Here is a 26,580-nt window from a genome sequence, read left to right as displayed (position 1 = left end):
GAATGCTGAGGGGTCCCAGGACTCCCCGTGCAGTGTAGGTGAGAGAAGCTGCCTGGCAGGGATACGTGGAGGCCTTGTGGGTCTGTGCAGACAACTTTTGGGTGTTGTGGAGTTGTGGCTGAGCTCCTGATTGTGCTTTAAGCGTCCTCCCAGTGGCGGTGAGAGGCTTGGCAGGGCCAGGCATTGTAGTGTGGGACTCCCTGAAGTGCTGGCAAATGGTGAGCACCCAAAACCAAATGTTTCCTGCATGGAGATAAAGCTTCTGCCAAGTGGGGGGGGGAGGGGGGATGCTCTGCTTTAGGGGGTGCTGAGAGGGTCACCCACTGCTCTGCACACATCTCCACATCACTTTGAAAGACCCACAGCATCCCAGGGCTGCACCCCACGGCACGGCTGGCACCGTGCACCCAAACAGCCCCCGGTGCCTACAGCTGGATGGAGCTGAGCGAAGTAGGAGGTGATCCTCAGCCCCCCCTTCCCCCCCCCCGTGCCACCCATCCCCAGGAACGCCTCCCACACCCCAGGGAGGAGCAGCAGTGCCTGTCCCAGCACGCAGTGGGTGTGGGGTGGTGGGAGCCGATGGAGCCGCGGTGGCACTACCAGTTCCGGGTGATCATGCTGGGGGATTCGACGGTGGGCAAATCCTCCCTGCTGCGACGTTACACCGAGGGGGTTTTCCTGGATGCCGTCAATCAGACGGTTGGGGTGGATTTCTACGTTCAGTTCGTGGAGTTGGAGCCGGGGCTGCAGGTCAAACTGCAGTTCTGGGACACGGCTGGGCAGGAGCGCTTCAGGTGGGTCCCGCTTTGCTCGTGGGATGGCAGGGGAAGGTGGATTCCTGTGGGCTGGGATCCCGAGGACGCCCTGGGAGATGGATTCCGTGGGCTGTGTCTCCATTGCTACGGGCATTGCCCTCAGGTGGCCCTTGGGGTTGTCTTCTGAGCCCCGCATCCAAGTGCAGAGGGCCCAAAGGAGCCCGTGGGCCCCTGGAGCTGCAGGGGGAGGGGGGAGAGGCTGGGTGCTCCTGCTGGGATCAGTTTCCCTTTTGTCCCACTGGGAAACAGAGCACAGTGGTGCTGCTGGCTGCAGCCCCCCAAAAAAAAATACATCTGAGAAGGGAATGCTTCCATTCCACGTGCACCACGCTGCGGTGATGGAGCTGCCTGGGGCCGTTGGTGCAGCGAATGATCTGGTTCTCCTTAGCCATAGCCTCGGTGGCAGGGTGGTGGGGCAGGGATGCTCCAACCACAGGGGATCCCTTCAGCCCACCTCTGCTCGCACTCCAGGTCTGTCACCCGTTCCTATTACCGCAACTCTGCGGGTGCAATGCTGCTCTTCGACCTCACCAACCGCGCGTCCTTCGAGAGCATCCGGCGCTGGCACCGGGAGGTGACAGACACGGTCCAACCTTTCCACGTGGTTTTCCTGCTGGTGGGACACAAAAGCGACCTGGTGGGGGAACGTAAGGTGGGCAGGAGGGAGGCGGAACGGCTGGCGGCGTCGTTGGGCGTGCAGTACGTTGAGACCTCAGCCAAGGATGGCAGCGACGTGACGCGGGCGTTCCGGATGCTGACTGTGGCCATTTACCGGGCGCTGCAGAGCGGGCTGCTGGCACCGTGCGAGGCGTGGGATGGGGTGAAGAGCAGCGTCCCACTGCCAGCACCGTGCCCAAAGAAGGAGGAGAAGCAGAAGAGGTGCGCGTGCTAAGGAGGGCCTTGGAAGCCCTGGGCTCTGCCAGGTGCCGAGGTAGGAAGAGCAGTGAGCGATGGCATTAAACAGCCACCTGCTCACCCCACTGCCTGCCCCATTTCCTGGGGAAAGGGAGGTGCCAGGGCCCCGTTCTTCTGTTCTCCCCCTTTACAAAGCGGTTCCCAGACAGAGAGCACAGCCCCTCCCTGTGCCCTCGGGTCCCAAACCCTTTTTATTATCGAGCACAGAACTTCCTCAGCACTGTGCCCAGCTGCACACAGCCACGCTTTGGGCAGAACCCTGGGAACAGACAGCAGCTCTGTGCCCCAGGAGCTGCCTCTCCTTCCTGAGCACCAGTCAGACCGGCCTCAGCTGCACTTACTGCATGCCCTCATTTCACCCATGGGTGCTGGCAGCCTTGGAGCCCCACCAGCGAGCTCTGCAGTGTCCACAACCTCCCTTTCTTTGCAGGGAGCACACAGAGCTGCGCTCTCCCTCCCCACCACATCCCACAGCATCCGTAGTTTCTCTGATGTGTGCCAGTTTGGGCAGAACAGATGCTGGGATGTGACCCTCCTTCATGTCTTCAATGTACTCATTTCTTATCCTCAGCCACCACATCCCTCCTACCTGCAGCCAAGCAGAGGCTGAACCACATCAGGAGGTCCTGATGCAGTGAGCACAGGGTGGGCACAGCTCCATCCGCAGAGCAGAGACCATCAGCTCGAAGTCCAGCGCAGACCTCACACACAGACACCAGGCTAACCCCACAGCTGCCTCTTTCCCTTGGTTTTAGATTAATAATTTCTTTATTCATGTAAAACAAACGCAAGTATTTATATAAACACTGACATTACAAAGTACTGGAGCGGAGAAGGGCAGAAGGAGGAAACAAAAACCTCTACAGATGCTTCTAATACTGTCCCACACACACGATCAAATGCTCTGTCCCTCGGATAATCACTTATACGATAAACCACTTTCAAGTCACAAATAAAAGTCTTTGCTTTGAGATACGCTGCACTCTTATGGGGGAACGAGGACAGAATGTTTTTGGCAGATCTCCTCATAAAGTCAGATATTGCTGCACCATTAGTAAAAAATATATGCTTCTCTGTAAAGCATTAACAAAAATATCCCATGGATGGCATCGCAGAGGTTGCAGTGAGAGGCAGAGATCTCAAAATGCACCGGTGTCACCTCGAGCTCTTCCCAGGGGTTATTTCTTGGTGGTTTTGCGAATCAGTGCCATTCTCTATAAGAAGAAAGAGAAGAATGTGTGAAGCTGAGACTCAGATGAGGTTACTGCAAAACAACCTGAACAGCAGCTGTGCAGAACAACCCATCCCGGGTTCTCTCAGGGCACTGCCTGTCTTGTTTCCACACAGGTCTGTCAAGTCCATTTGAATCTCAGAGTCCTGGAGGAAAAGGAAATGTCTGCATGTCCCCACTCAGCCTCCCAGGCTGCAAAGGTGTGTGACAAAGCAGAGCAGCAGCACCAGGGGAGGGACCAAAGCCCACCTGAGCTCCAGGAGGAGAGCTGCAATACCACCCATGAACTCCAACAGCTCCTGCAGGGCACCTCCTGCCCTGCCTCTGGCCTCATGCTTCAAAAGCAATCACCCAATTCAGTTAAAGCAAAATTAAGGGGGGAAAAAAAAACAGCTGCCCAGCTGCAGTCACAGCTGAAGTCACAGACAACTGCATGTTCTCTGCTGCAACTGTTTAACCTTATGGTGCAAGGCAGCTGAGACCTGTGACATAAGGACACAGGAGGTGTCCTGTGCTGCTCAGTGTATGAGTGCAGCCTTGGCCTGTGGGTACAAAGAAGCCCAAGGAAACTGAGCCAAAGCCCGTCGTAAAGCACTGAGTCCTGTGTGTGACACCAGGACACCACTGTGACTCTGTACCATGCAGCACAGGTCTGCAAACGCAGGGTGGCAGCTCTGGTTACTCACACCATATGCTGCATCCCAGACAGAACTGGTCACAGGACTTCTCCCAAGCAGTCCCTCAGGGTATCTCAGTTGTGTTCCTGCCTCCTCCAGTCCTTCTTAGCATTCTGGGAAGGAAACCCCAGGCCTTGCCCCTTGATTTCTAACCACCTGCACAGGAAGCATCAGGCCAGGAGGGGCAGGGCAAGCGCTGCTCTCAGCACTGTGCTCATTTGTGGCCTTTGCAGACCTACAATTATTCCTAATAATGGTGTCTGTGCGATCTACAGCTGTAGTGGAAATGCAAGTCATGGCTTGAAGCAGTGATTGAGCACCTGGTGGGAAGGCAGGGCCAACCCAGGGAAGCTCAGGTGCATGTAATGCACCTTAGTGACTGGAAGGGGTGAAGCCAGGATCCACCCCTTCCCAGACCTCATTTAAAGGTTAGCAGTGCAGGTGAGGGTATCTCATTGCAGATCCTTGCATACCTGAGGCCTTCTGAAGGTAAGCAGCTTCTTTCCTTTGTTGCTGTGCCCACAGCTGCTGCATTTGTTACAGCCTAGGACTTTGCTACTCTGCTGTCATTGCTTTACACCACTACAACAACCAAAAATGCTCTCAGCTGCTTTTTCACCCTTCCCACCCCAGGCTGCCACACTCAATCCTCTCTGCACAAACCACTGAGAAAACTCCAGAAGTTACTTCAAGTCCAAACCACTTGGAAGAGGCTACAGATTCACCACTGCCAGGAGTCCAAGGGCACCTTACCTGCATCAGGCTTCTACCATGCGATTCTCAGCGTGCTCCTGAGAGCTCCTTACCTGTTTGTGAGCTTCTGTAGTGCAGGCTTTTTTGTAGGGCCTGATTTCTTCAGAACCAAAGCCCGGGATCCACATGTTCCACTGACGCTCTGGAATAGAGAGAACGTGCCAGCACACTGCACCCACTTGGAGAGGATGGGGTTAGGGGCAGATTATCCCCTTATTATGAGAGCAGTGAATCTTCTCGTGGGTTTTCTCCCCAGCAGCGAGGTGTGAGCCCACCTCTCAGGTGAGAGCAAGCTCCTTACCAAGGTGCAACTGGACATCTTTCACTTCCAGGGTGTTTGACTTGCGGTGCCGTGCGAGCTGGCAGGCAGCTGTCACCACGCTCTCTATGAAATCATCGGCGATCTGCAACAGCATCTGCCACAGAATGAGGACAAAAAGAGGTCTTATCAGTACTGAAGAGCTGAAACTACGAAACAAACCCTCAGAAGATAATGTTTCAAGGTTCCTGAAACCTTTCTGAACACTGGGAAGCAGAGACATGGATGGCTGAAGGCTGCCATGAACGTGAGAATAAGGCAGTGTAAAATACACCAACACTCCCAGCTTTGGGCAAAGGGTCACCAGACTGTGAAAAACCCCAGATCTGCTCTTTTTGCAGCCCCTGCCATGGGTTGGTACCTACTTCCTCCACGTCTTCATCTAGCTGTTCATTTGGATCCACCTCACGCACCAGGTCCTGCAATTTCTTCTTGGTTAAAACCTGAGTACGTGAGAGAGAAAAGAGGAACAATTTACTGCGTGCTTCAGCAAATAACTGCCCACCCTGCACGGCCACAAAGACCTCCTCCCCCACAAAGCAGAGACCCAAGTCACACACGTTGACACGTAGTACCAGCTCAGGAAGGGCAGATAAGAAACATCAAGTGCTAAGGAGTCATTTTCAAGCACCAGTGGCTGCTCTGAACAGAAAGCAGAGTGCAACAGGCCAGGATGACTAATTCTCCTGCACTAAATCAGCACTAAAATGCCCCTGGCTGAAGCGTGGCTGCTGGCAAGAGAGGACAAAGACATAATGAGACATCTTAAAAGGCAAATGCAAGCAACGTTCCAGCGACTAATTTTGTGTTCGGGACACAAAGGAAGTATTTCCATTGCTCTAGTGCTCATCCCTTTAGCATTTAAAGTGGCAAACAGACACACGTGAGTGCTGGATTAGCGCAGGACAAGAAGGCAGCATCCTCTCAGCTCAAATATGTCAAAAGATCGGGAATTTCACCACTGCTGAGCAGTTGTAAGAGGTGTGAGCATCTCCCCTGCAGCTGGGGATGAGTTTACCTGGTTGCTTTCAGGACTGAGCCGCCCTCCTCCGCTGGGCGTGCCGGGCATCTTTGCCACGGCGGTGCTGTTTGCCATGGAGCTCTGAGGGGGAGTGCTGGCAGGTTCAGGCTTTATGGAGGAGAAATTGGAAAGGTTGATCAAGGTAGATGAGCCAAACTGGTTCATAATCTGTTGGGCTTTTGCTTTTAGATCATAAAGCTTGTCAAGGTCCTGCTTCTTCTTGGGGTTGTGGGGACCCAAACCGATCAACTGCAGAGAGAAACAGAAGACAGTTAGCAAACAGAGCAGGAATCCAAAGGGGGCTTTGCCCTCGCTACTGATAGGACCCAGAGTTTACAGAGCAGGTCTCTGGATACAGTAAGGGATGTTTAGAAAACATTCCCTGGTATCTGGGGAATGAAGTTTTCCCTGAGAAGCACAGCAGCTGCATGCAGCACACTGACAACAGTGGCTCCTCGCCCTGCTGGGTCCTGCATGTATTCAGCCTCATAGCAGGGCCTGCCTGAACCACTTCACACGTACTGCAGGCAGCTCTGAGGGTGAAACTGTGCTCAGAGCTGAGATTTAACCTAAGGACACGGCCCAGCCTGCAATGCACAGCAGGGTTGAGCCCTGTCTGTGGTCACTCTCCATCTTCCACAAACCCAGGAGGCAGAAGCCCAAACCAGAAGACAACCATGCTCAGGCTCTCTACGCTGGAGGTCTCAGTTCCAGCAGTGCTTTGCTCCAAACCTGTTCTGCAGCAATCCCTCTCCTGAAATCCAGAACCATCTTCACAACACAGAGCTCGGCCCCAGTTCTAAGGAACGGTGACAAGAAAGGAAACACAGATGTGGCTTCCCACAGCAGGACACCAAAAGCCACAGTGAGGAAACCTAACAGGCAGCCAGAGGGGATTCTGGCACCACAACCTGCAGCTCAGATCTCCTGGGGTCACCACCACGTGCCTGTGGTTACTCACACCATCAACTGCAAGCGATTGCATGGATGGATCAGAGCTGCTGTATGCAATACACTCACATACAGACTGACGAGCAGAGTGTCTCCTGTCTCAGCTACAAACAGACATTTTCCCTTCAGCACAGCAAGCTGTTAGTTTGGATTAATTCATACAGAAATCAAAAATCAGAAATCACGCTCAGACGGTGGCTGTTTTAGTGCTTCACTGCAACACAAACCCATGCACTGCTGCACTGCAGAGCTCTTCTAGAATTTACATTGAGACACATTTCTGTAGGGCTCTCAGCAAATTCCCAGCTCACTCAGTTTGAACCCAGACAATGGCAGAAGGCCCTTATGCTCAAATCTCAGCATCCTCAGTGGTGATTCTGGACGAGGCATTTCATTGCACGCCTGGGTTTGCACAGAGGTTGACTGGAGGCCGTTTGCTCCCATGCTTCATTTACGCATCCACCAAGCAGGAATCCTCACCTGCCATGCAGGGGAGCAGGCGATGCCTGTGCAATGCTTCGAAATGCTGGGGTGAGGATGCACTTTATTGGTATAAAGTCGTTTTGCACATTTCTCTCTCGATCTTACTGGCACCTTCTGTGTGCCTTTAAGATCACCAAAGGCAAAACACCCAGGACGAGGAGGTCCCCACCAGTCCTGCATGCCAATTCAAGGCAAGCTCACGCAGTTTACTTACAGCTATCTGCGTGTCTAGATCTTTAATTACATCAGCCACTGCTGTGGGCCCAGCGAACGGAGAGGCCATTTCCCAAAGCCTTCCTGGGGTCAGCAGCCAGCGTTAACCTACTCTCTCTTCCTCCTCTTCCACATCACTCTCATTCCTACAGGAACACCAGATATTTCCCGTGTCACCCATTCCCTCGTAACATCTCAACAGGAAACAGTTTCACCACACCGCAGCACACATTCCATCCGTGAATTTCTTTTGCAGCTGCTCGGGATGTGCTGCTCATCCAACCTAATTCTCTCTTTCAGTTTAAAGCCATTCCCCTTTGTCCTATCGTTATCTACCCACGTCAGAAGCCGCTCTCCCTCCTGTCAACGATCTCCCTCCAAACACTGGCAGGCTGCACTGAGCTCTCTCCCGGAGCCTTCTCTTCTCCAGGCTGAACACCCCATAGGAACACGCAGCAGAGGAGCTCCAGCCCCCTGATTACATCAGCAGACGCTGGGCTTTGGGGCTCCAGCTGGGAGCACTGCCAGGCAGCTCCGTGCTTTCCTTACAGCGGGTGGCGTGGCCTCAAATAACACTACGATTCGCTTCCCGGCGATCCTCCGCAGCTCGTTAAGCGCGGCCGCTGCAGCACGGAGCCGCTCGCAGCTGTAATTAGCGTCTAGAATCAAACGAGGCTTTCAGTGCCCCCGTCCTGCTTTAGGACTTACATCCCCGGGCACACCGGGAGGCCAGCGCTGCCCCTCACAGCCAGCCTCAGCCCCGCCGGTACCGGCTGCAGCTCGGCCGGCTGCACCACGCGCTCACCCCGCACCGCTCCCGGCCCCTTCGCCCCGTACCTCCCCATGCCCCGCGGGCGGACCGAGGCCCCGCCGCCGGCTGCGCTCCCTTCGCCGCGCACACCGGATGCCCTTCCGGGGCACCACCCGGAAGTATTTTCGGTGCCGCCAATCAGAAGGCGAGGTGTTCTGCGCGTGCGCAACGCGGGATCTAGTGGAGGCGCCGCCGCGCGCGCGTGCAACGCGGTTTCCAAAGGAGGGGCCGCTGCGCGTGCGCAGAGTGGTGGCGGGGAAGGGAGCGGCCCAACATGCCCCGCGCGATTTGCATAATGCTCCGAGGCCAACGGGGCGGGGGGGAAAAGGGTATTTTAGGGAAAAAAGACGCAGAAACGGTCAAAAGCGCAGTGAAATACGAAGGGGAAAAGGTAGAGAATAAAGTATTAGCCTCTGCCTTCTGAAGAAATCCTATGAGACTCGCCGCTAGCTAGAGAGGAGTCTGTCGCTCCCCACCGGCCGCAGCACAGAAGCGGAGCTTTAAAAAGGGCTTCTGCCGTGCGTGGCACGGGGGGGTTTCGGCCACCCCCGCGGAATCGACATCAAGAGATTTCGGAAGCACAATTTTTGTGGGAGGGGTCGCTGGTAACCGCTTGTTCTGGCGCCCCGGGGTGGTGGTGCGAAGGGAAGAAGAAAAAAAAGGGGGTGGTGGCGTGGGGCTCTTCGAGCGGTAGGGGGCGTTCAGGTGCGCGATCGCGTTCCAGCTGTGGGTGTTCATACAGAGGGGCGGTGCTGCGGGGCGCCCCGCGCGGGGGCCGTTTGTAGCCGTGGCGCCCCTCCGTACCGCTGTATGGGATGGGTTGCCCGCAGCGGGCTGTGCGCTCTGCACCCCGAGCTTCCGCCCAACTCCCAGCTCTGCGTGAGGGCACTCGCACAGCAGCTGATGGTTTATATACATGTATGTGTGTATATACATATATATATATAAGTGTATTTAAATAAAAGTGCAGATTTAGGTATAAAACCCCTCCGCGCCCCAAGGAAGGGCTCCATCCGAGGGTGGGCAGCTCTCCTCTGCCGCCTCACCAGGCCTCGTGGTACACATGAGAGAAGGGACAGTCTGCGAGCTGCTGAGAGTGGGATCCCTCCGCAGGGAGCCCGTCCCCGTGGGGGCTGCCAGTCCGCTCCACCCGGGGGGCTGCGCTCACCCCAGGCAGCTGCAACGAGGGGGCAACGTACCGTGCTGGGGGGGAGCCTGGGGAGCCGGCACGGCTCGGGGAGGCGGGGAGCCCTGAGGTGTCACTGGGGTTCCAGCGGGTGCCGACGTGCTCGGGTTCACCAAATGGTGTGGCGTATTCGGGTTCCGGTGGCAGAGGCTCTGCGTATTCGTGGTGTTTTCCCGGCACGTCGTAGTGGCTCACAACCAGCGGCAGGGTGTAGCCCTCGTCAGGGGGAGGCTTGAAGGTGGAGGAGGCCAACTGGCTGCTGGGGCTCACCTGCACCACATCCGGCTCGGCGTAGTCTGCAGTGGGGGAACGCGGCTCTGAGATGGGGATGGAGCAGAGGGAACGGCCCCAGAGAGGTACGTGGCCCCATGTCCACCCCCGGGTGGGCACAGACCCCACAAAACCCGTGTGGGGCATGGCACCCACCCCACATTTCCCTCGGGCCACCTTGTGCTGCCTATGCTCTCCCAGGCTCTCCCTTTGCAGAGGTTCGGGATCAGGGCAGGAGCTGGAGCAGGGTGCAGTGGAAGGGATGCGGATCAGTTCTGCCCCATCACTGTGCTCCCGTGTTCCCATTACCTGGTGAGTGGGTCTGGCTGAGGTCCCCCAGCACCACAGGGAAGGAGGGCAGCGTGGATCCGGGGGGTGGCAGGCTCCCCAGGGAGCACACCTGGCTTGCCTCCAGCTTGGGTTGCCCTAGGCAGAGAGCAGAAACCCCCATTATCACACGCCTGCCTCCCTGGATGCCCTTGGGGATGGAGGTGCCCCCAGACATTAGGAGAAGCAGGGAGGAGCCTGAGCTCAAGCCTTCAACCAGCTGCATCTGACCTGAATTCAGCATCTCTCTGAGCCCCCCACAGTGAGTGGGGGTTGTTACCTTTTGTGAGCCCGCAGTTCAGCTCGGTGGCTGGCTTCCTGCAAGGGGAGAGAGCACAGCACAGGTGAGGGGCTGCCTGTGATAGAGGCATCCACCAGGATGCAGCCAGCACCTAACAGAGCCGCCCAGAAACCCCATGATTTGTGGGGAGGGGGGGACAGGCTGGGACCCACCTCCTCCTGCGACAGAGGAAAACCAGCAACAGGAGGCTGGAGCAGAGGAGGACAAAGACACCAATGAGCAGCATCACCAGCAGTGTGGAGTCTGGGAAGGGAGAGCAGCATCAGCACCTGGGTCCAGCATCCCAAACCTCCACACCTGGGGTTCCCCTGGGTGGTGAGAGAATTTACACAACTGCCCAGAGCCACTGACGGGATGAGGATCAGCCCCCACATGGCACCCACCTGCCTTCTCAGGGTCCAGGGCGATGCCAGGGATGGGTGTGCGGCCAGGCGGGCGGCTGGTGGGGATGGGGATGTGGGCAGGGACCTCCTTTGGAACGCTGGGCGCTGCAGGGCAGAGCGGGTGCTGTCAGTGCTGGGAGCACTGGGAGCTGGAGGTCCTCACGGGCACGAGGGATGCTCACCATAGGGCCGTGCTGCACGGACTCGTGCCATCTGGCAGCCCAGCAGAGCCACCTTCAAGGCAGCACGTTGATGCCAGCTCTGGGGTGTGATGCGCAGGTAGCGAGTTGTGATGGGGGGGATGAAGGCATTGGAGACCTCCCCGAGGCTGTCCACGTTTCCTTCAAAGACCTACTGGGGAGGGCAGGGATGGCCGCAGAGCTGCAGGCTGAGAGTTGCTCCCACCCTGCTGCCCCCGTGCCCACCTTGTCCTCCCGGCCACTGCTGCCCCTGTAGGGTCTCCAGTTCTTCCCATCACGGCTGGAGGACACCCGGTAGGACGTCACGTAGAAGTCATATATCTCAGCAGATCCCTTTGTGATGATCCCTGTTGGGCAGGATGCGCCCTTATGTCACCCCAACCCCCCTCAAAGCTCCTTCCTGGGCGCCCACATCCCCCACTCTGCCCCAAGGAGTCCATAAACCCCGGCTGCATTCCTCCCTCCTCCGGCCCCTGGTCTCACAATGTCCCCATTTTCTTCCTGCCGGCCTCTGCACAAAGCCCCCGTTGGCGGCGGGCTTGGCTGAACAAAAGGCGCTCGCTGGCACCAGATGCAAGAGCATAATATTGACTTGTTCATCCCAGAAATGGCTGCAGTGGGGAAGGAAGAAAATGAGGAGAGGAAAAAGCCGCGAGGATGGACTGATGCTATCTGGATCCCAATTTGCACCAGTACAACCAGAGCAGGGAATGGCACGAGGAGCCCCCAAACTCTCCTGGGAGTCACAGGTTGGGGGGGAGGGGGATCTGTAGCCTCTTTGGGCAATGTGGGGGTCCCAACTGAGCAGTGATCAAGGTGGCATGGGGACAACAACCAGCCCCATCCACCAGCTGACGTGTGCTGACCTGTGACATTCCTGCGGGTGCCCAGGTCCAGCTCCAGCCAGGCAGTGTCAGTGCTGGGTTCAGCTGCCCAGGAGGGGCTGGGGGTGCCCAGGGCTGCCCGCTCAGCTGCCCAGCTCCGCTCCTGCCCCATCGTGTCCACCTCCTGCCACCAGGATGAGGCGTTGAAGGCGGCCACCTCCAAGGCATCGCCGCAGGCTGCAAGGTGAGGTGACAGCTGGGGACCTGGACAGCACCACGGCCTCCTCGTGCAGCCAAAATGATGGCTTAATGCATGGGAAAATACCTTTGTGGAATAGGAGACGCTTCTCAGAGAGGGAGCCCCTGTGAGAAGGGAAGGGGGGGGATGTCAGGAATGGTCCCGTAGGGCAAAAGACCCAGCAAACCCACCTGGGGGGCTTTGATACCGAGGGGTGGCAGCTGGGACCCCCGTGCCCACCTTTTGGAGTGCAGCCCATTGGCGAAGGCCGACTCGTAGAGTGTGATCCCCTTCTGACGGGACAGGGTGACCTGCCCACCCACCTCGTCGGCGACCACACCGGCGTGCACAGCTGCTTTGCACAGCACTGAGGTCTGCAGGGAGCATGGGGTCAGAGCAGCCAGGCCCCCCCAAGGTGAACCTGTTCTCCCTCCACCTACTGGCAGCAGGACGGAGGTGACAGGTGACAGACAGCCACTTGCTGGGGACAGTCTCCAGCAGGGCACCCATGGGTGACACCTCCCAGGAGAGCAGGGCTCTGTACGTACATCCCGGTAGCCGTCCTTCGTGTTGCCCCAAATGTCCCCCTCGATGTCCTTGCAGCCAGCAGGGCAGTACACACTGAAATGTATAGGGTGAGTGGGATGGGGAAAGTACTGATGGAGGCAGGTGGTGATGCTGGGCTGGGGACTGCACAGACAGGCTGCTGATGGGACAGCTGCTCACCTGACGTGCTCCTGGGAGAAGTGGGTACCTCTGACCAAGCAGGTGATCAGGTCTGCAAGGCAGGGATGCCCCAGGGTGAGGGGCTGTGTGGGACCCCCACGGCACCCAGCTCTCCCTGGGGCACCCCATCTCTGTCTCCTTCTGAACCAAATCCTGTTCCAGGGGTAGGTTTTTCCCCCTGGGTCTGCAGGAACAGGGTATAGTGTCTCTTTGGTCACAGTGCTGTCTGCAGCAGAGTTTGATACTGGGGCTCCAGCTGCCCTGGGGATGCCAAGTCTGAGGGTCCCCAGTTCCCTGCCATTCCCTCTTTCACATCCACAGCCTCCAGGCAAGGAAAATGGGGGCTTATAGAGGGCTGGGGGCAATGGGAGCCAAGCTGGGGTGAACACAGACCTTCCTGCACCCCTATCTGTGCCCCTGATACAGACAGGGACACAGCCAGGGGGTTCAGCACCTGCAGGGGACAACCCCCCTCCCTACCTGGGTGCTGCGAGCTGGCATAGGACAGGAGGAGGCCTCGTCCTGAGCGATGGCTGGTGCTGTTGAACAGGATGGTGATGGCACTGGAGTTGGTGACCAGCAGCGGGGCGGTGGGGACAGCATTCCTGCAGTAGGGCCCTGCAGGAGGGATGGGGCTGTGGGGAGGACTGGGGTCCCTGGGAGTGGACACAGGAACCCGGATTGAGGGCTTCCCCTCCCCGGATGTGTGTGCTGGGAAGGATGCTCAGGGTGGCCCCATCACTGTCCCCACAGCCACAAAGTGACGATGCGGTGATGTCACGTCTGCCAGCTGGGTCATCCCCCGCTGCTTCCCAGCAAACTTCTCCTAAGAGCTTCTTAATTGCACCCAGCTGGGATGGAGCAAGCAGCCGTGTGGTCAGCAGCCCTTCTTGAGGCAATGGCTGTGGGTCTGGCACGCACGGTTCGGCTGCAGAATGGGTCCACATCCCCTCCCCACTGCCACCCGTCCCCCTTCCACAGGAGCCACCGAAGCTTTCTCCTAAATCCCCCAGAGCAGCGACCCATTTAATCCAAATTGATTTGCAGTCTCCATCTCTCTGATTAAAACTTCAGCTTAGCGGGGAAGATGGGGTCCTTGGGGACATCCCTGGGCCTAGATGGGGACAAGAGGTGTCCCTGGTGCCTGCATCACTCCTCTTTGTCCATCCTTCCCGATGGATGGAGAGCACAACAGGATAGGCTGTGCTGCTGCTCTGCACTGCTTCCATCTCCAGGCGCCCAGAGATGCTCCCAGCAGCACTGCTGTTGTCCCAGTGATGGGGACGGTCCCCAGGACCCCAGCATGTCCCCGAGGGGAGGGCAGCAGGGTCAGGCTGTGATGCTGGTTGGGCGCCAGGAGCCGGCTCTGAGTCAGCCACTTCCCGACAACCAGCTGGGATCACTCCAGGGACAGCAGCAGATACTGGTGGGACCCTGCCTGGCCCCATCCCAATGGCAAAGGCACTGAAAGAGGCTGGGGGTCCAAAATGCTGGGTGGGTGGGCAGCGTGCTGCTGGGAATGGGGCTGCGTGGCTGACCCCTCTCTGCAACCCCATCCCATCCCATTGGGGCCGTCCCACCCTACTGCCACTTCTCCCCTCTGGAAATGTTTCCCTACCGGGTGCTGTCAAATTGTTCAATCTCTCCAGGAAAATCCTGGAAACGTTTGGGCAAAGTTACTTAATCAGCAGCTGCATCTGCTCCCATCTGGGTCGCCTTGGCTATCCCTCTCCCCCCCCCCCAATCCTCCTCGGGATGAAATCAGCTAAAAAGCCGGATTTCCCCTGATCCCCTCCTTAGCAAAGGTTTTATGTAACGCGATCTGCACCCCTCTGTGCTGCCTCAGTTTCCCCCTTACCATAAGCAGTGCCTCTCTCAGGGTCGGCCAGCAGCAGGGAGCTGTGGGTGCAGTGTTCCGAGGACTCCAAGTCGACGTCCCCAAAGGCCACGATGAGGGAGGTGCCCGGGGGGGCCCGCAGCTGCCAATGGCACACCGTGTGGTTGGGGTACGTGCCAGGGTAGTTCCTGGAGCTCAACGTCCCGCTCTGTGCCGTCAGCACCGTGTGGCCACAGCCGTCCCCTAAATGAAGGCAAAGGAGTGGGGTTGCTCTCCGTGCTTCAGTTTCCCCATGCTGCACTGCCCCATAAGGATACGGGTCCTCTTTCAAACCCCTCTGGGGATGGCCCCTAAGAACACGACAGCCCCAGTTTCCCCTCTGCAGACATCATTGTGCCACCCCTTTACTTTTAGGACCCTGATTTGGGGGGGAGGTCTGGGGGAAATAACCCCACAGGGCTGTACAGCGCCCAGCCCACCACTGTGTCCCTCGTCCTCAAAGTGACACCCGCCACAAAGGGGCTTTACATGGCAGAATATCCCCAAAATCCAGATACAAAATCGCTAGAGGGGTTTTCACTGGGTCGTGTCAACCAAAGCGCTCAATTCCTGCCCCAAAAGTGGACAAAGCCATGTCTGGATGGGGCTGGAAAGCTCACAGCAGCACAGAGACCCCAAGCAAAGTCTGCTCTGCGCATTGCCTTTTTTTTTGGGGGGGGGGGGCGGCACTTCTAGGGTACGAGGATGGGGGGAGCAGCGCAGAGCCCCCCAGGGGTTCTGTGTGGGGGGGAGGAGGGAGGTTGGGGGGGGGGGGGCACCGCTCATCTTCTGGGAAACGAAACCCCAAATCCTCAGCCGTGCCAAATCCTGCGGGGAGGGGAAACTCTGCAGGACGGGACGGGACGGGATGGCAGCCAGAGCGGGAGCACCGGATGGGATGCGGGACTGGGGGAGGCGAGGAGGGGGGGCTGTAAGAGCAGCGCCATCAATGGGACCATCAATGGGGTCGTCAATGGGTCCCCCCCCGAAAAGTAAACCCCGAACCCGACCTCAACAGGAGCATCAGTGGCGGATCTCAGTGGGGACACAGACGGGCCACCCCCCAAAGAAAGAAACCCCGAAGTGCGGCGGGATCGCCGGCACCGACATCGAAGCCGTTCGGGACGGCACAGCCGGGAGTCCATCCCGGTTCTGCCTCCGCTCCCGCCGCCGCCCCGCACTCACCGTGCTGCCCCGCGGCCGGGCGCGGTCCCATCAGAAGGCAGCGGCGCAGCAACAGCACGAGCAGCGCCCGCGCCCCTCCGCCCGCCCGCATCCTCCCGGCGTCGCCGCCGCCGCCGCCGCCGCCACCGGCCGCGCCGCCCCGCCCCCTCGCTCCCATTGGCTGCCGCCCTCCAGCCCCGCGCCGCCATTGGCTGGCTTCGGCGCCACTCGGACGGAGGAGCGCGGGCATCCCGCCAGTTGGGGGCGGCCGAGAGCCCCGCTCGGCTCGGGGCGGCGCGGCCCCTTCAAGACAGGCGGCGGCCGGAAGTGCTGGCGGCCGAGGCCGCGGCTCTCAGTGCGCATGCTCCCCTCTGCCCGGCCCCGCTTCCCCCACCCCTCCCCCCCTCGGCTCCCAGCCCCCGGACTCGGCCGCTCGGGCGACGACGGTAAGGGCCGACCCGGCGGCGACGCTACGGGAGCCGGGAGGGGCCACGCGGCGGCGGAGGCGGCGGCGGCGCGACGGGGCGGGGCGGGGGCGCGTGCGTCGCGCCGTACGTGCCGCCGCCGGCGCGAGGGCGGGCGCCGCGCGCCGCGGGGGGGCGGAGGGGGGGGGGGGGAATTGCGCCGCTGCGTCCGCCTGCGGGGGGGGTGGGGGGGGAGAAGGGGGAGGTGAGGCCACGCCCCTCCCGCGGGCGGCCACGCCCCGCTGCGTCCGCGCGTTGCCCCCCAGCCCCCAGCCCCGAGCTGAGGGGCATCGCCGTTTGCAGCGGGCCCGGGGTTACCGGGGTTACCTCGCCCCGGGGGAGGCGGCACGGAGGGCTCGGCCCCGCTTGGCCGCGGGGGTCCCCGGCCTCTCTGACCCCCCCCGGGTTTGGGTGGGCTGGGCGCTGAGGGGTCCCGCGGGTCGCGTCCCCGCCTGCCCTCGTGTCGCGGCGCGGAGCCGCAGCGCGCCCTGCGTTCGTCCTCGCCTCCTCGGTGCGGATCGGGTTTGGCCCCGCGTGGCCCCGAGCTGCGACGCACCGCTGGTGGTGCTGGGGGCTGCGGAGGGAGCGCTGCCCCTCCCGCGAGGAGCTGGGCTCGGCCGTGGGGCTGTACGATGGGACGCAGCTCCGAGCCGGGTGCGCGGGGCCGAGCTGCTGCTCCCACTGCAACAAAACCACCTTTGTGCTTTGCCGTCAAGCGGTCTGTAAGAACGCAGCCAACATCCGCACCGCTCCAACCCGCAGCGGGGGCTGTCCCGGCACGATGCTCGGAGCGTCTCCCTGCAGGAAAAGCCCGGCCCTGGGGTTTATCCTTCCCGTACCGCTGCCGGGACCTCACGTGCGGTTTGCGGGGCTGGGCCGTTCCCCAGTTGGGGAAGCTCTGTGCTTTGGTGGCCGCCTGACTGCACGGTGCTGCCGGATGCGATGCTCCCAGCAACGGTGCTCGACGGGCGGGGAGAAATCCTCGCGTGCATTGACAGGCACCTGCTGTCTCTCTGGTGGTGAATTTAAAACGCCTGCTTCCATTCTTCAGGCTGCTCCGCCAGCCCGGAGCCACGCCGTGTGCTGCGGTGGGACCCGGGGATGGTGCTTACAGGGTTTTTCCCCCTTGGCACACAGGCGGTGGTGCTCGGGAGGCTGCTGCAGTCCAGCCCCCCTTTCTGCTTGCCCCCCGCTGGTGGGCTTCATGTGAGAGATGGCGAATGCCGAAGTGAGCGTCCCGGTGGGTGATGTGGTGGTTGTACCAAGTGACAACAACGAAGGGGAGAACCCGGAGGATACCAAAACCCAAGTGATCCTTCAGCTCCAGCCGGTGCAGCAGGGGTGAGTCAGGCGCCGGCGTGGTGGTGGTTGGGGTTTAGGGGGGTGTTTAGAGGGGGGGCTGCAACTCGATGCATTTTCCAGCTCCGTGCCAATAACGGAGGGGAATAAACCATCTGCAGCCTTGCCGGGCGTAACTCAAAAAGAGCTTTTGTGTATGAGCACTGCAGAGCCTCCGAGGGCTGAAGTCGTCCTGCAGAGACGCGGCCGCACGGTGCCATCCCTGCGTATTGCAGCTGCATGGCTTTGGCAGTGGGGAGCGGGCGTGGGGCACCCCAGCCCCGTGTCTGTCCTTTCCCGTCACCCTTTCTCAGCTCCAGGTGGGATTTTGCAGCATTGCAGCTGGTTTACGTGGTGGTCTGTGCCCTGTAAATCTGCATGCACCTCTGTGCTGGTTTTTATTGATCCTCTCAAATGCAATGATGCCAGGGTGTCGGGGGGAATCTTGCAGCACTCTAAAGCAGCTGCCAGCAGGCACTTCTTCCTATAGGATGGAAATACACGGATCTGGTTTGGCAGTATTTGCAAAGCAGGGTTGCTGTGGGATTGACAGCAGCCCTGTGTGATCACGGGGGGAAGTCACCGATGCTGCAGAATGTCACACAGGGTTGGAGGGGAAATCCTGGGCCATTGAGCTCTGCTTCCTGTTGTTGTGGTAACTGCTTGTGTCAGGAATCAAAGGAAAAGGCCGAGGGAAGCGTCCTGCAGGGCTGTGTCAGTGGTGCTGGCAGTGCCTCTGCCTGTGTCAGTCCCTGGGACTGTTATCGTGCCTTTGTGCCAAAAAATGACTGTGATTGAAACTGCATCAAGCACAGAATGCACGTCCCTCGAGGAAAGAAACAAGCCAGATTTTTAGCCCTGCGCCATGAATCTTAATTTTCCACGAATCTTAAATTCCCACGATTTGAATAGCTTGTTTGTCCATGGATGCTCTCCCAACAGGATTTACCAGGAGGGCTCAGAGGCAAGCGCTGCTGTTGTGGCCGTGGAAACGCACACCATACACAAACTAGAGGAAGGGATCGGTGAGTGGCTGCGTGGCGTGGGCACAATCCCTGCTTTGCAGGGCTGAGTGGGTTCCCCTGCTTTGTGGGGCTTCCCTCTGGCTCTGCCCTTGCAGATGGTGCTCCCTGGGCTCTTGTTGTGGATGTGGGTGCAGGGTCTGGGCATGCTGTGGAATAAGAGAGCTGTTACTGCTTGGGCTTGGAGCTGAGATCCTGGCTATCTTGCAGTGCATGGTAAGGGCTCCCATGGGGTCACGTTGAGTCAAGATTTTGCTGTAGCCTTGGTGTGCAGATACTAGCAGCTGGGATGAGCGCTGTCAGGGTAGTGGCTGTGTCTGCACTGCGCTCTGATTGCTGTGCTTTGCAGAACAAATACCTGTAAGGTTTGGGTTGAGCGTTCTCAAGAGGCTGTGTGTTCTCCCTGCCCTCCTGAGGAACAGTGGGAAAAGCCTCCTGGCCTTAAGATGCTGGATCTTCACTGGTGTTGTGCTTCCTGTGTGGGTGAGGCTCTTCTGGCAGTGTTAGCAAAATCAGAACTTCTGATGAGCATGTAGCTGATATCTCTGCTAGAGAAACCAGAGCTCCAAGAGATCTGTGAGATGTGCGTTTCAAATTTTGGAGCATTTTTTTCCAGATAGTTGTTCTCATTGACCTTCCCCTTCCAGATGTGATCCCACTTTTTCCAAATAGACGAGCTTCCTTTTTGTATTAAAAAGCAGGTGTCACTTGCTGTTAGAGCCAGTAACAGGAGAAGGCTAAAACAGGACTGATCCTGAGCTAGGAATGTCCCTTCTTCTGGTCACAAGAGCATAGGACACTCAGCCTGTGGGCTTTCAGCTCTCAATGTATGGGGTTTGAGCCTCTTGGGTGGCAAGTTTCATTTGTCCCTTTCTTCCCTCAGACCCCAGCACTATTGAAACAAACGAGGAAATTGAGATTGCCTATCCCATCACCTGCGGGGAGAGCAAAGCCATCCTGCTCTGGAAGAAGTTCGTCTGTCCAGGAATCAATGTCAAGTGTGTGAAGGTAATGGAGTTTTCACAGCAGATTCCTTCTCTGTTCTCCAGGTCTGGCACTGAATCTCCACAACACTTCCTTACTGTTTGTGTTTCATCTGAGCCTCGGAGCTGAGCGACTTTACCTTTGTTAGTGCTAAAATTGTTTTTAGCATGAGCAGAAGGAGAGAAAGAGTGGGATAAGGGATGAAGGTCTCATTCACTTCATATTTCTTGGCTACTGCTTAAAGCAGAGTTGTATTTGGCTCTCATTGAGGGACTTGGAGATGAAGGCAGGAATGTGTAGTGAGATCTGCCAGAGCTTTTCTTCCTTGTTCCTTTCCCTTGGTGTCCTGATACTCCACTCCTGTCAGCTCCTCAGTGAGCAGGCTGCACCAAGAAGAGGAAGAAGAAGAGGTGCTGTTACCTTTTCCCATTCGACAGTGTGCTCACATAACAGCTGATGCACCGAGGCTGAGCCACAGGGCTCTGCAGTGAGAGCACTCCAGGGCTGACCCTCACCAGGAGCTCAGGTGCTGGAACAGGATGGAGCAGATGCCCAAGCGAATACCAATTGTCTGCTGGTCGATTTGATTTCGTAGGAAGCTCCCATAACAACCTCTGAGATGACTGTATGTTCTCACAGAAGGAGACCATTTGGTTCGTGCTCTGTACAAAAGCCTGCAGGGCTGTTCCTGGCTGGGGCTGTGTGGTTTGAATGCCAATGACTGGCAGGCTGTCCTCACAAACACATCCATGCTGGAGTTAGAATCACTGATGTGTTTAGGCATTCGAAGCTGGTAAGAATTTGAAAGCAGCTTCTCTTTCTGAGTAGAAGTAAGGGCTTAGATGAGCTGGACTGGCTGTGGTTATATGCCCAGTGTTTTCTGAAGCAATGCTACCCTGAGTTTGCTGAGCTTTTGTTTTATCTCATTGTCAGTTCAATGACCAACTGATCAGCCCGAAGCATTTTGTTCACCTGGCTGGGAAGTCTACCCTAAAGGACTGGAAGAGGGCTATCCGTCTCGGAGGAATCATGCTGAGGTATCTGACTTGCCCACCACTGTGTCCAGCTGCAGGATTTTGTCAGGGGATCTCCTGGGGGCTCTTGTTCCCTGCAGCAACTCTGGGGGAGAGATCCTGCTCTACAGGGCAGGATTCTTCATCCTGAGTAATAACAGCCTCACCTGGGGGAGCTGGGAGTGGGAGGGGGAGATGGCCCATAGCTGGAGATGTGTGTGAAGCTGGGGGTCGGCTTGTGCATCCCATCTGAAAGCTCTGCAGTTTTGTGTGGAAGAGTGGCACAGGGTTCCCTTTTCTCCATCTTTCCCGTGGCCGAAGTGGAATACTCCCTTTCATCTCCAGTCCGAGCCTTTAGCTGAGTCTGATTCTCTCCCACTCCCTGCACAGGAAGATGATGGACTCGGGACAGATCGACTTCTACCAGCATGACAAGGTTTGCACCAACACGTGCCGAAGCACCAAGTTTGATCTCCTGATCAGCAGCGCCAGAGCACCGATGCCGGGGCAGCAGAGCGTGGTGCAAACCCCAACCTCAGCTGATGGTAGGCTCTATAAGAAAGGCATGGCACGGGCTAATGCTAATGACTCCAGGCAGTCTGCTCCACGTCACCTGGAGTCAGCAAACAGAGCACAAGGCTGATGGCTTGATTTGACTGACATTCCAGCTACAAATAATCACATGCTTTGCAACAGGAAATGATCTCTTTGCAGAGGTCAAAGGAGAAAAATATCACATCGTTCATCTGGGCAGGTTACTTTTTTATAAGGCTGTGGGGGGGTGGGATGGCAGACTTGTCTGTAAGCTAAGGGAAATCTCCTGGAAAGCTCTGTGAGCACGTGAGAAAACATCGCAGCGGCTGGATATTGTCCCAGGTGTCCAAAATTTGATCCAAAAACTTAAGATCAAGTTGGATACATTTCACGTGTATGAACTAGCGTGGACTCAGGCTGTGTCATTTCCTAAGAGATAAGGGCACGTCTGAGGTGCAGAGCATTCTATTGGTGATGCAGAAGGAGAAAGGTGGCTGGGCTGAGACTTGCTCCCTATCTCTCTATTCTGATCCCTTTCTCCTTTAATACTAAAGCTCCAGTTTGGTTTTTCTGGTGGTTTTCCCAGGGAGCATCACCCAGATCGCACTGTCGGAGGAAAGCATGGAGGAGGGGATCGAGTGGAACTCTGCTCTGACAGCTGCTGTCACCATGGCCACTGAGGAGGGCATGAAAAAGGACACGGATGAGATCTCAGGTAACCTCTGGCTGCTCCTCGAGTGTTTTCTCTCCCTCTGCTCACATTTTGAAGGTGAAAATCCTGGAAATAAGGAGAGCTGAGGTAGTGCTGGAGCTGTCCCACTGCCCCTTGGCCATCCCAGAATTCAAGCAGAGCTCCCAGCCACTTGCAGGCAGCGTGGAACTTCAGCCTCGACCTTGGGGCTGATCCCTCGGATCAGTTGCTACCAGTTACAGTGAGGATTGTGGGGTTTTTGTTCATTTGGAGGATGTAAATGTCTGCCAGCCTGAAGCTAGACTGAAACCACCAGCGAGCAGAGTCTTGTTAGTGCCCTGTCAGCTCTCCTGGCTTCTCTGGCTGCAGCGCTTTGCTCTCCCTCTCAGGATCAGTACAGAAGCTGCAGAGGAATTTCCTCAAAGACTTTAAGCTCTGCATCTTGGGAAGATGAATAGAAGCAACAAAATGTTGCCTCAGAGGTCTTGGTGCTGTTTGAAAACTTCTTAGTGAATTGCTTCCTGGATCTGTCCACCCCAAATGGCCAAATTAGAAGTCATTTTGCAGTTATTCTTGCCAACAAGCTTACTGCATGTGACATAGGTTTAAGGTGGTCCTGTGGGGAAATGCCAAATCCTTGTATGTTTGATTTCTGCCTTCTCTCTGTGCCAGAGGACACGCTGATGTTCTGGAAGGGAATAGCTGATGTGGGGTTGATGGAAGAGGTTGTGTGCAACATCCAGAAGGAGATAGAAGAAGTGCTGAGAGGCGTCCAGCAGAGGCTGGGGCAATCTCCCTTCCAGATGACAGGTAGGTGATGAGCCAGAGCCTCCATCACGGGGAATAATGCTCGAAAGGGAGCTGCAGGCAAACCAGTGAGGAGAGTCCAGCCATGGCATTTAGAGCTATTGAGTCGGGATGGTGAGTTCCTTCCTGCTGGCTGAGCTCTGTGAGCTGAGCCTGAGCACTGTCTCAGCCTTCCCAACCATGGGATGCATTAATTTACCCCACTGCGAGGCAGAAGGACTCGATGTGCTGCCCTGCTCCTGCAGCACACTGACTGGCAGCTTGAGGAGTCCATAGGATGACTGTCCCCAGCTCCAGGTGCTTGTTAAAGCCTGCCTGGCTGTGCTGCTTGGCCTGCAGTTAGTCAAACACTTTTCTCCATGACTGTGAATTTAAACAGGTCTTGCTGTCTCACTTCTCATTCCGTCTCACCTGTGCCAAAAAAACTTGTTTTGGGGCTGAACCAGATGAGGGAACAGGTTAAAAATAGCTTCCCTCCCCTTTTGAGGCTTATTTCTGACTTGGGTCCGTTCCCTTATCCGGTTCAGCTCGTGGTCCTGTGATGCTCTAGGAGAACACCCATGCAACCTCAAACTTCATTTTACCCAGGATGTTTTTTTGCTTCTCATGTAGCTTTGGGCTGGCGAATCTTTGTGTCTGGTAGGTGGCAGCTTTTGAAAGCTGTGAGTGATTGAAGTCAGTGGATTATAATAGAAATTTTGCACGGCTTTTGGTGGAGCTGGCACATTAATGACACTGTCAGCTGCATGGGGTGATGTTTTGTAGGTGGAGATCTGGTTTGTATCTGTGTAATTGCAAATTATGCTTTCACTTTGCAGCAATTTTGAGCTGCTTGGGTGACACATCTCTGTTTCATTTTCATTATCATGTGAATGAATTTATTTAGTCCTTGGATGTCTGAAGGATGAAGGAGATGGCTCTGCCCTTGTCAGCCAGCACATGTGGAAGAACAGAAACAGTTTTATAAAAAGCAGCAGAACATTTTTGGTTTGATTCACAGCTTTTGAGTTCCTGACTGAGGCCCTTGGCCCCTGTGGGACTAGGCACTCATTCCCCTGCGCTTTCCTTGCAGATGCTGCAGTTTTAAACAACGTTGCTCACACGTTTGGCCTGATGGACACAGTCAAGAAGGTTCTGGACAACAGGAAAAACCAGACAGAGCAAGGAGAAGAACAGTTTCTTTACACGCTTGCAGGTAGAGTCAGTGCCCTGGCTTCTCATCCTCTTGCCACCCTTGGGAACCAGTGTGACCTTTCCTCAACACACCACCTAACAAACCGTATTTGCATTCTTGTTCAACCCACGTAGCCCTCAAACAAATGTACCCAACCCCTTTCCATCCTAGGGCTTGAGTGGAATTTCTTGTATCCTTTCCTAGGAGAGATCAGATGCTCAGGGCATTCAGCAGCCCAAAGCATGATCCGATTCAGCTGGCATTAGCAGATAGGTGCTGCTGCTAGCTGCGAGCTGTGCTGCAGTCATCTGAGCTGCTGGCAGTGCAGTGCTGCACCCAAGCTAATAAAACTCTTTGTCTGCGTGGTGCTGAGCTGCCTGCTTGTCTCGGCGTGGAGCTATCCGGTGTCTCCCCTGAGCTGAAGCCAATAACCTGACCTGGATTCCCCAGAGCTGCTTGGTGGATGTGTCTCCCTCCTGTCTGTGTCCTGTAGGACTTATTCTTATCTGGGGTGTTCTAGTCCCCTACTGCCCTGGATAAATGAGATTAATGTGCTGCTTTTGGCTTGTGATGTTGATACAGATGAGGGTTGAGAGGGGTGTCTGAGCTGACCCAGGCAGCTCTGCTCCTTGTTCCAGGCACGGGGCTTGGCTTCTGGGGGACTTGGCTCAGTCACCAGTTCCTGCTGCTGGGAGGGGATGTCCATTCCCCGTGGGTGGGATTCCCCTGGAGACAGAAGTGCCTGTCCTTTTGGCAGTGGGAGTAGCTGAGCGGCGTGGAGCAGTGCCTGCTCCTCCTTGGGGTGGGCTGGCTGTTGGTGGAGCCCCTTGGGGCACTCATAGCCTGCTGCTCCCAGCCCCACGCACAGCTTAGCCGTTCTCTTTGCAGACCTGGAACGGCAGCTGGAAGAGCAGAAGAAACTCGCCAAGGACCAGAAAGCCAAGTCCCAAACCATCCAGAACGTGGTGCTGATGCCCGTCAGTGCTCCAAAGCCCCCCAAACGACCCCGCCTGCAGCGCCCGGCCTCTGCCACCGTCCTCAGCCCCTCGACCCCCATCCAGCAGCCTCAGTTCACGGTCATCTCTCCCATCGCCATCGCTCCCGTCGGCCAGCAGTTCTCAGTGGGCAACATCCCAGTGGCGACCATCAGCCAAGGCTCCAGCCCGGTGACTGTCCACACTTTGCCTTCAGGCTCTCAGCTCTTTCGATACGCCACCGTGGTGTCCTCCTCTAAGACCAGCTCCTCCGACACCGTCACCCTCCATCCGTCCTCCAGCCTGGCGCTGCTGAGCTCTGCTGCCATGCAGGATGGAGGTGCCCTGGCCAACGTGGCGGCCGTGGTCAACCCCGTGGAACTGGTGGCCATGGAATCCGGCCTCACCTCCACCATCCAGGCTGTGGAAGGCACTTCGGACGACGGGCAGACCATCATTGAGATCGACCCGGCGCCCGACCCCGAGGCGGATGCAGATGAGTCAGAGGGCAAAGCCGTGATCCTGGAAACGGAGCTGAGGACTGAGGAGAAAGTGGTAGGAGATGTGGAGGACCACCAGCACCACGTGCATAACGTGGAGATCGTGGTTTTGGAGGACTAGTGGGAAAAGCGAGCGTCAGCTCGGGAAAGAGTTGGGAATCTGTTTTATTTTGGGCTTGTTTTTTTTTGTTCAGCATACTTTCCAGCCGCCCCATTTGTTTCCATGGATATTTTCATTGTACTGTATATATTATATATATATATATATATATAATTTTTTTTTTTTTTAAACAAAAAAGCTGGAGAAACGCGTGAGACCTGGAAAAGGCTCCATCTCCACGGAGCACTGAACAATACTGCCTGTTTGTAGGGTCGAGGAGAGACTGGATCTCTGCTGAAAACCCCACCGGGAGGGATGGGACAGGGCTCCCGGTGCTGGGAGCATGGTGCTTCTGCCCCAGGGCTGCTGCAGCCCGGATGGTTTCATGTCAGAGAGACAATACCCAGTGGCTGAGTACTGGTGGCACTGTGGGAAGGGTTGGCACAGGTACCTCATTTGTATTTTTATTTTTGCCCAGGGAAGGGAATTCTTTTGGACTTTTCACTGTCACCTCAGCTGGGATTTTTATTATTATTATTATTATTATTATTATTATTATTATTATTATTATTTTTGCTTGGGGGAAGAAGACAGGAATCCTGACTTCGCTGGCTGTGTTTTCCTCCACACACGTTGTTTTTATATCTCTATTTTTTTGTATTCGTTTGCTTTCCCTTCCCATGCCCACATTCGCCAGCTGCAGAGCCCCAGTCCCGCTCTGGGGCTGCACTCCTCTCCCCGCAGCACTTCTCCCCTTCCCTCTCCCCGCCTGGCTGAGCTCGGTGCTGCAGACACTGCTTGGAGACTTCTGATCACTTCACTCGCTTAAAGGCAAAAACAACAACTCGAGCTTAAAACCACAGCCTCCCCGCGGTGGGGCGTGCAAAGCATGTCGTGCTGTCGCTTTCCAGGAGCGCCGGCCTCCGGATCGGATCGGGGCGGTCCCGTTTACACTCCGTGCTGGGGCCGCTCCGTTGCTTGTTGCTACTCGTTTGGTGGTTTTATTTTTGTATTTTTGTTTTTATTTTTTATTTTTTTTCCTTCTTCCTATAATCTCTCTGCAGGATTAGGAGCGGTGCATCGCCAGGACAGCGCGTGCACCTCCGCGGTCCCTCCTTCCTCCTCTTCCCAGCAGAAGGCAATAGGGATAGCTGGGGGATTGGAGGGAGGGGGGGGAGATGTTTGGTTGGAAATGTGAATGAAGCAAAACAACAGCGAAGGAAACACACTTGGGGGGGGGGGGGGGGAGGGGGGAGGAAGATGTGTTTGGCTATTTTTTTGCATTAAAAGGAAAA

At 56.7% G+C, this 26,580-nt stretch overlaps 4 protein-coding genes and 1 non-coding gene across 9 annotated transcripts; 3 read left to right on the top strand and 2 right to left on the bottom strand.

Moving 5' to 3' along the window:
* Positions 1 to 516: 516 nt before the first annotated feature.
* Positions 517 to 2,701, top strand: RAB42 (RAB42, member RAS oncogene family). Of its 2 annotated transcripts, XM_019622848.3 has the most exons (3): positions 517 to 794; positions 1,287 to 1,746; positions 2,302 to 2,701. In XM_019622848.3, the coding sequence occupies exons 1-2, from the start codon at positions 580 to 582 to the stop codon at positions 1,705 to 1,707; spliced, it is 636 nt and encodes a 211-aa protein (XP_019478393.1). In that variant the 5' UTR covers positions 517 to 579; the 3' UTR covers positions 1,708 to 1,746; positions 2,302 to 2,701. The 2 variants fall into 2 exon arrangements, with proteins under 2 accessions (XP_019478393.1, XP_010721717.2); XM_010723415.4 differs by having other exon boundaries at positions 518 to 794; positions 1,287 to 2,701.
* On the bottom strand, positions 2,480 to 8,350 carry TAF12 (TATA-box binding protein associated factor 12). Of its 2 annotated transcripts, XM_085208528.1 has the most exons (7): positions 8,216 to 8,317; positions 7,380 to 7,524; positions 5,729 to 5,980; positions 5,076 to 5,153; positions 4,693 to 4,807; positions 4,445 to 4,533; positions 2,480 to 2,944 (listed from the first exon to the last, which is right to left on the bottom strand). In XM_085208528.1, the coding sequence occupies exons 2-7, from the start codon at positions 7,446 to 7,448 to the stop codon at positions 2,909 to 2,911; spliced, it is 639 nt and encodes a 212-aa protein (XP_085064654.1). In that variant the 5' UTR covers positions 7,449 to 7,524; positions 8,216 to 8,317; the 3' UTR covers positions 2,480 to 2,908. The 2 variants fall into 2 exon arrangements, with proteins under 2 accessions (XP_085064654.1, XP_085064655.1); XM_085208529.1 differs by lacking the exon at positions 7,380 to 7,524 and having other exon boundaries at positions 8,216 to 8,350.
* A 341-nt stretch (positions 8,351 to 8,691) lies between these two features.
* On the top strand, positions 8,692 to 8,818 carry LOC116217442 (U11 spliceosomal RNA). Its single transcript, XR_004161988.1, has one exon. It is a non-coding gene; the product is annotated as a U11 spliceosomal RNA (small nuclear RNA).
* A 275-nt stretch (positions 8,819 to 9,093) lies between these two features.
* LOC104914310 (discoidin, CUB and LCCL domain-containing protein 1-like) lies at positions 9,094 to 16,081 on the bottom strand. Of its 2 annotated transcripts, XM_085208521.1 has the most exons (15): positions 15,706 to 16,079; positions 14,503 to 14,724; positions 13,125 to 13,262; positions 12,645 to 12,696; positions 12,467 to 12,539; positions 12,159 to 12,292; positions 12,006 to 12,043; positions 11,723 to 11,917; positions 11,082 to 11,203; positions 10,839 to 11,007; positions 10,657 to 10,761; positions 10,426 to 10,516; positions 10,253 to 10,290; positions 9,955 to 10,071; positions 9,094 to 9,671 (listed from the first exon to the last, which is right to left on the bottom strand). In XM_085208521.1, the coding sequence occupies exons 1-15, from the start codon at positions 15,932 to 15,934 to the stop codon at positions 9,232 to 9,234; spliced, it is 2,163 nt and encodes a 720-aa protein (XP_085064647.1). In that variant the 5' UTR covers positions 15,935 to 16,079; the 3' UTR covers positions 9,094 to 9,231. The 2 variants fall into 2 exon arrangements, with proteins under 2 accessions (XP_085064647.1, XP_085064646.1); XM_085208520.1 differs by lacking the exon at positions 12,006 to 12,043 and having other exon boundaries at positions 11,723 to 12,005; positions 12,110 to 12,292; positions 15,706 to 16,081.
* Positions 16,000 to 25,935, top strand: GMEB1 (glucocorticoid modulatory element binding protein 1). Of its 2 annotated transcripts, XM_085208525.1 has the most exons (10): positions 16,000 to 16,130; positions 17,286 to 17,489; positions 18,429 to 18,511; positions 19,392 to 19,516; positions 20,426 to 20,529; positions 20,896 to 21,050; positions 21,626 to 21,754; positions 22,403 to 22,540; positions 23,610 to 23,732; positions 24,600 to 25,935. In XM_085208525.1, the coding sequence occupies exons 2-10, from the start codon at positions 17,362 to 17,364 to the stop codon at positions 25,304 to 25,306; spliced, it is 1,692 nt and encodes a 563-aa protein (XP_085064651.1). In that variant the 5' UTR covers positions 16,000 to 16,130; positions 17,286 to 17,361; the 3' UTR covers positions 25,307 to 25,935. The 2 variants fall into 2 exon arrangements, with proteins under 2 accessions (XP_085064651.1, XP_003212556.1); XM_003212508.5 differs by lacking the exon at positions 16,000 to 16,130 and having other exon boundaries at positions 16,559 to 17,489.
* The last annotated feature ends 645 nt before the right edge of the window (positions 25,936 to 26,580 follow it).

This window comes from Meleagris gallopavo, chromosome 25 (genome assembly GCF_905368555.1).
Source record: "Meleagris gallopavo chromosome 25, MGAL_WU_HG_1.1, whole genome shotgun sequence".
NCBI classification, from domain to species: Eukaryota; Metazoa; Chordata; class Aves; order Galliformes; family Phasianidae; genus Meleagris; species Meleagris gallopavo.
The sequence above is the reverse complement of the archived record's forward strand: the minus strand, read 5'-3'. Positions and strand labels throughout refer to the sequence as shown.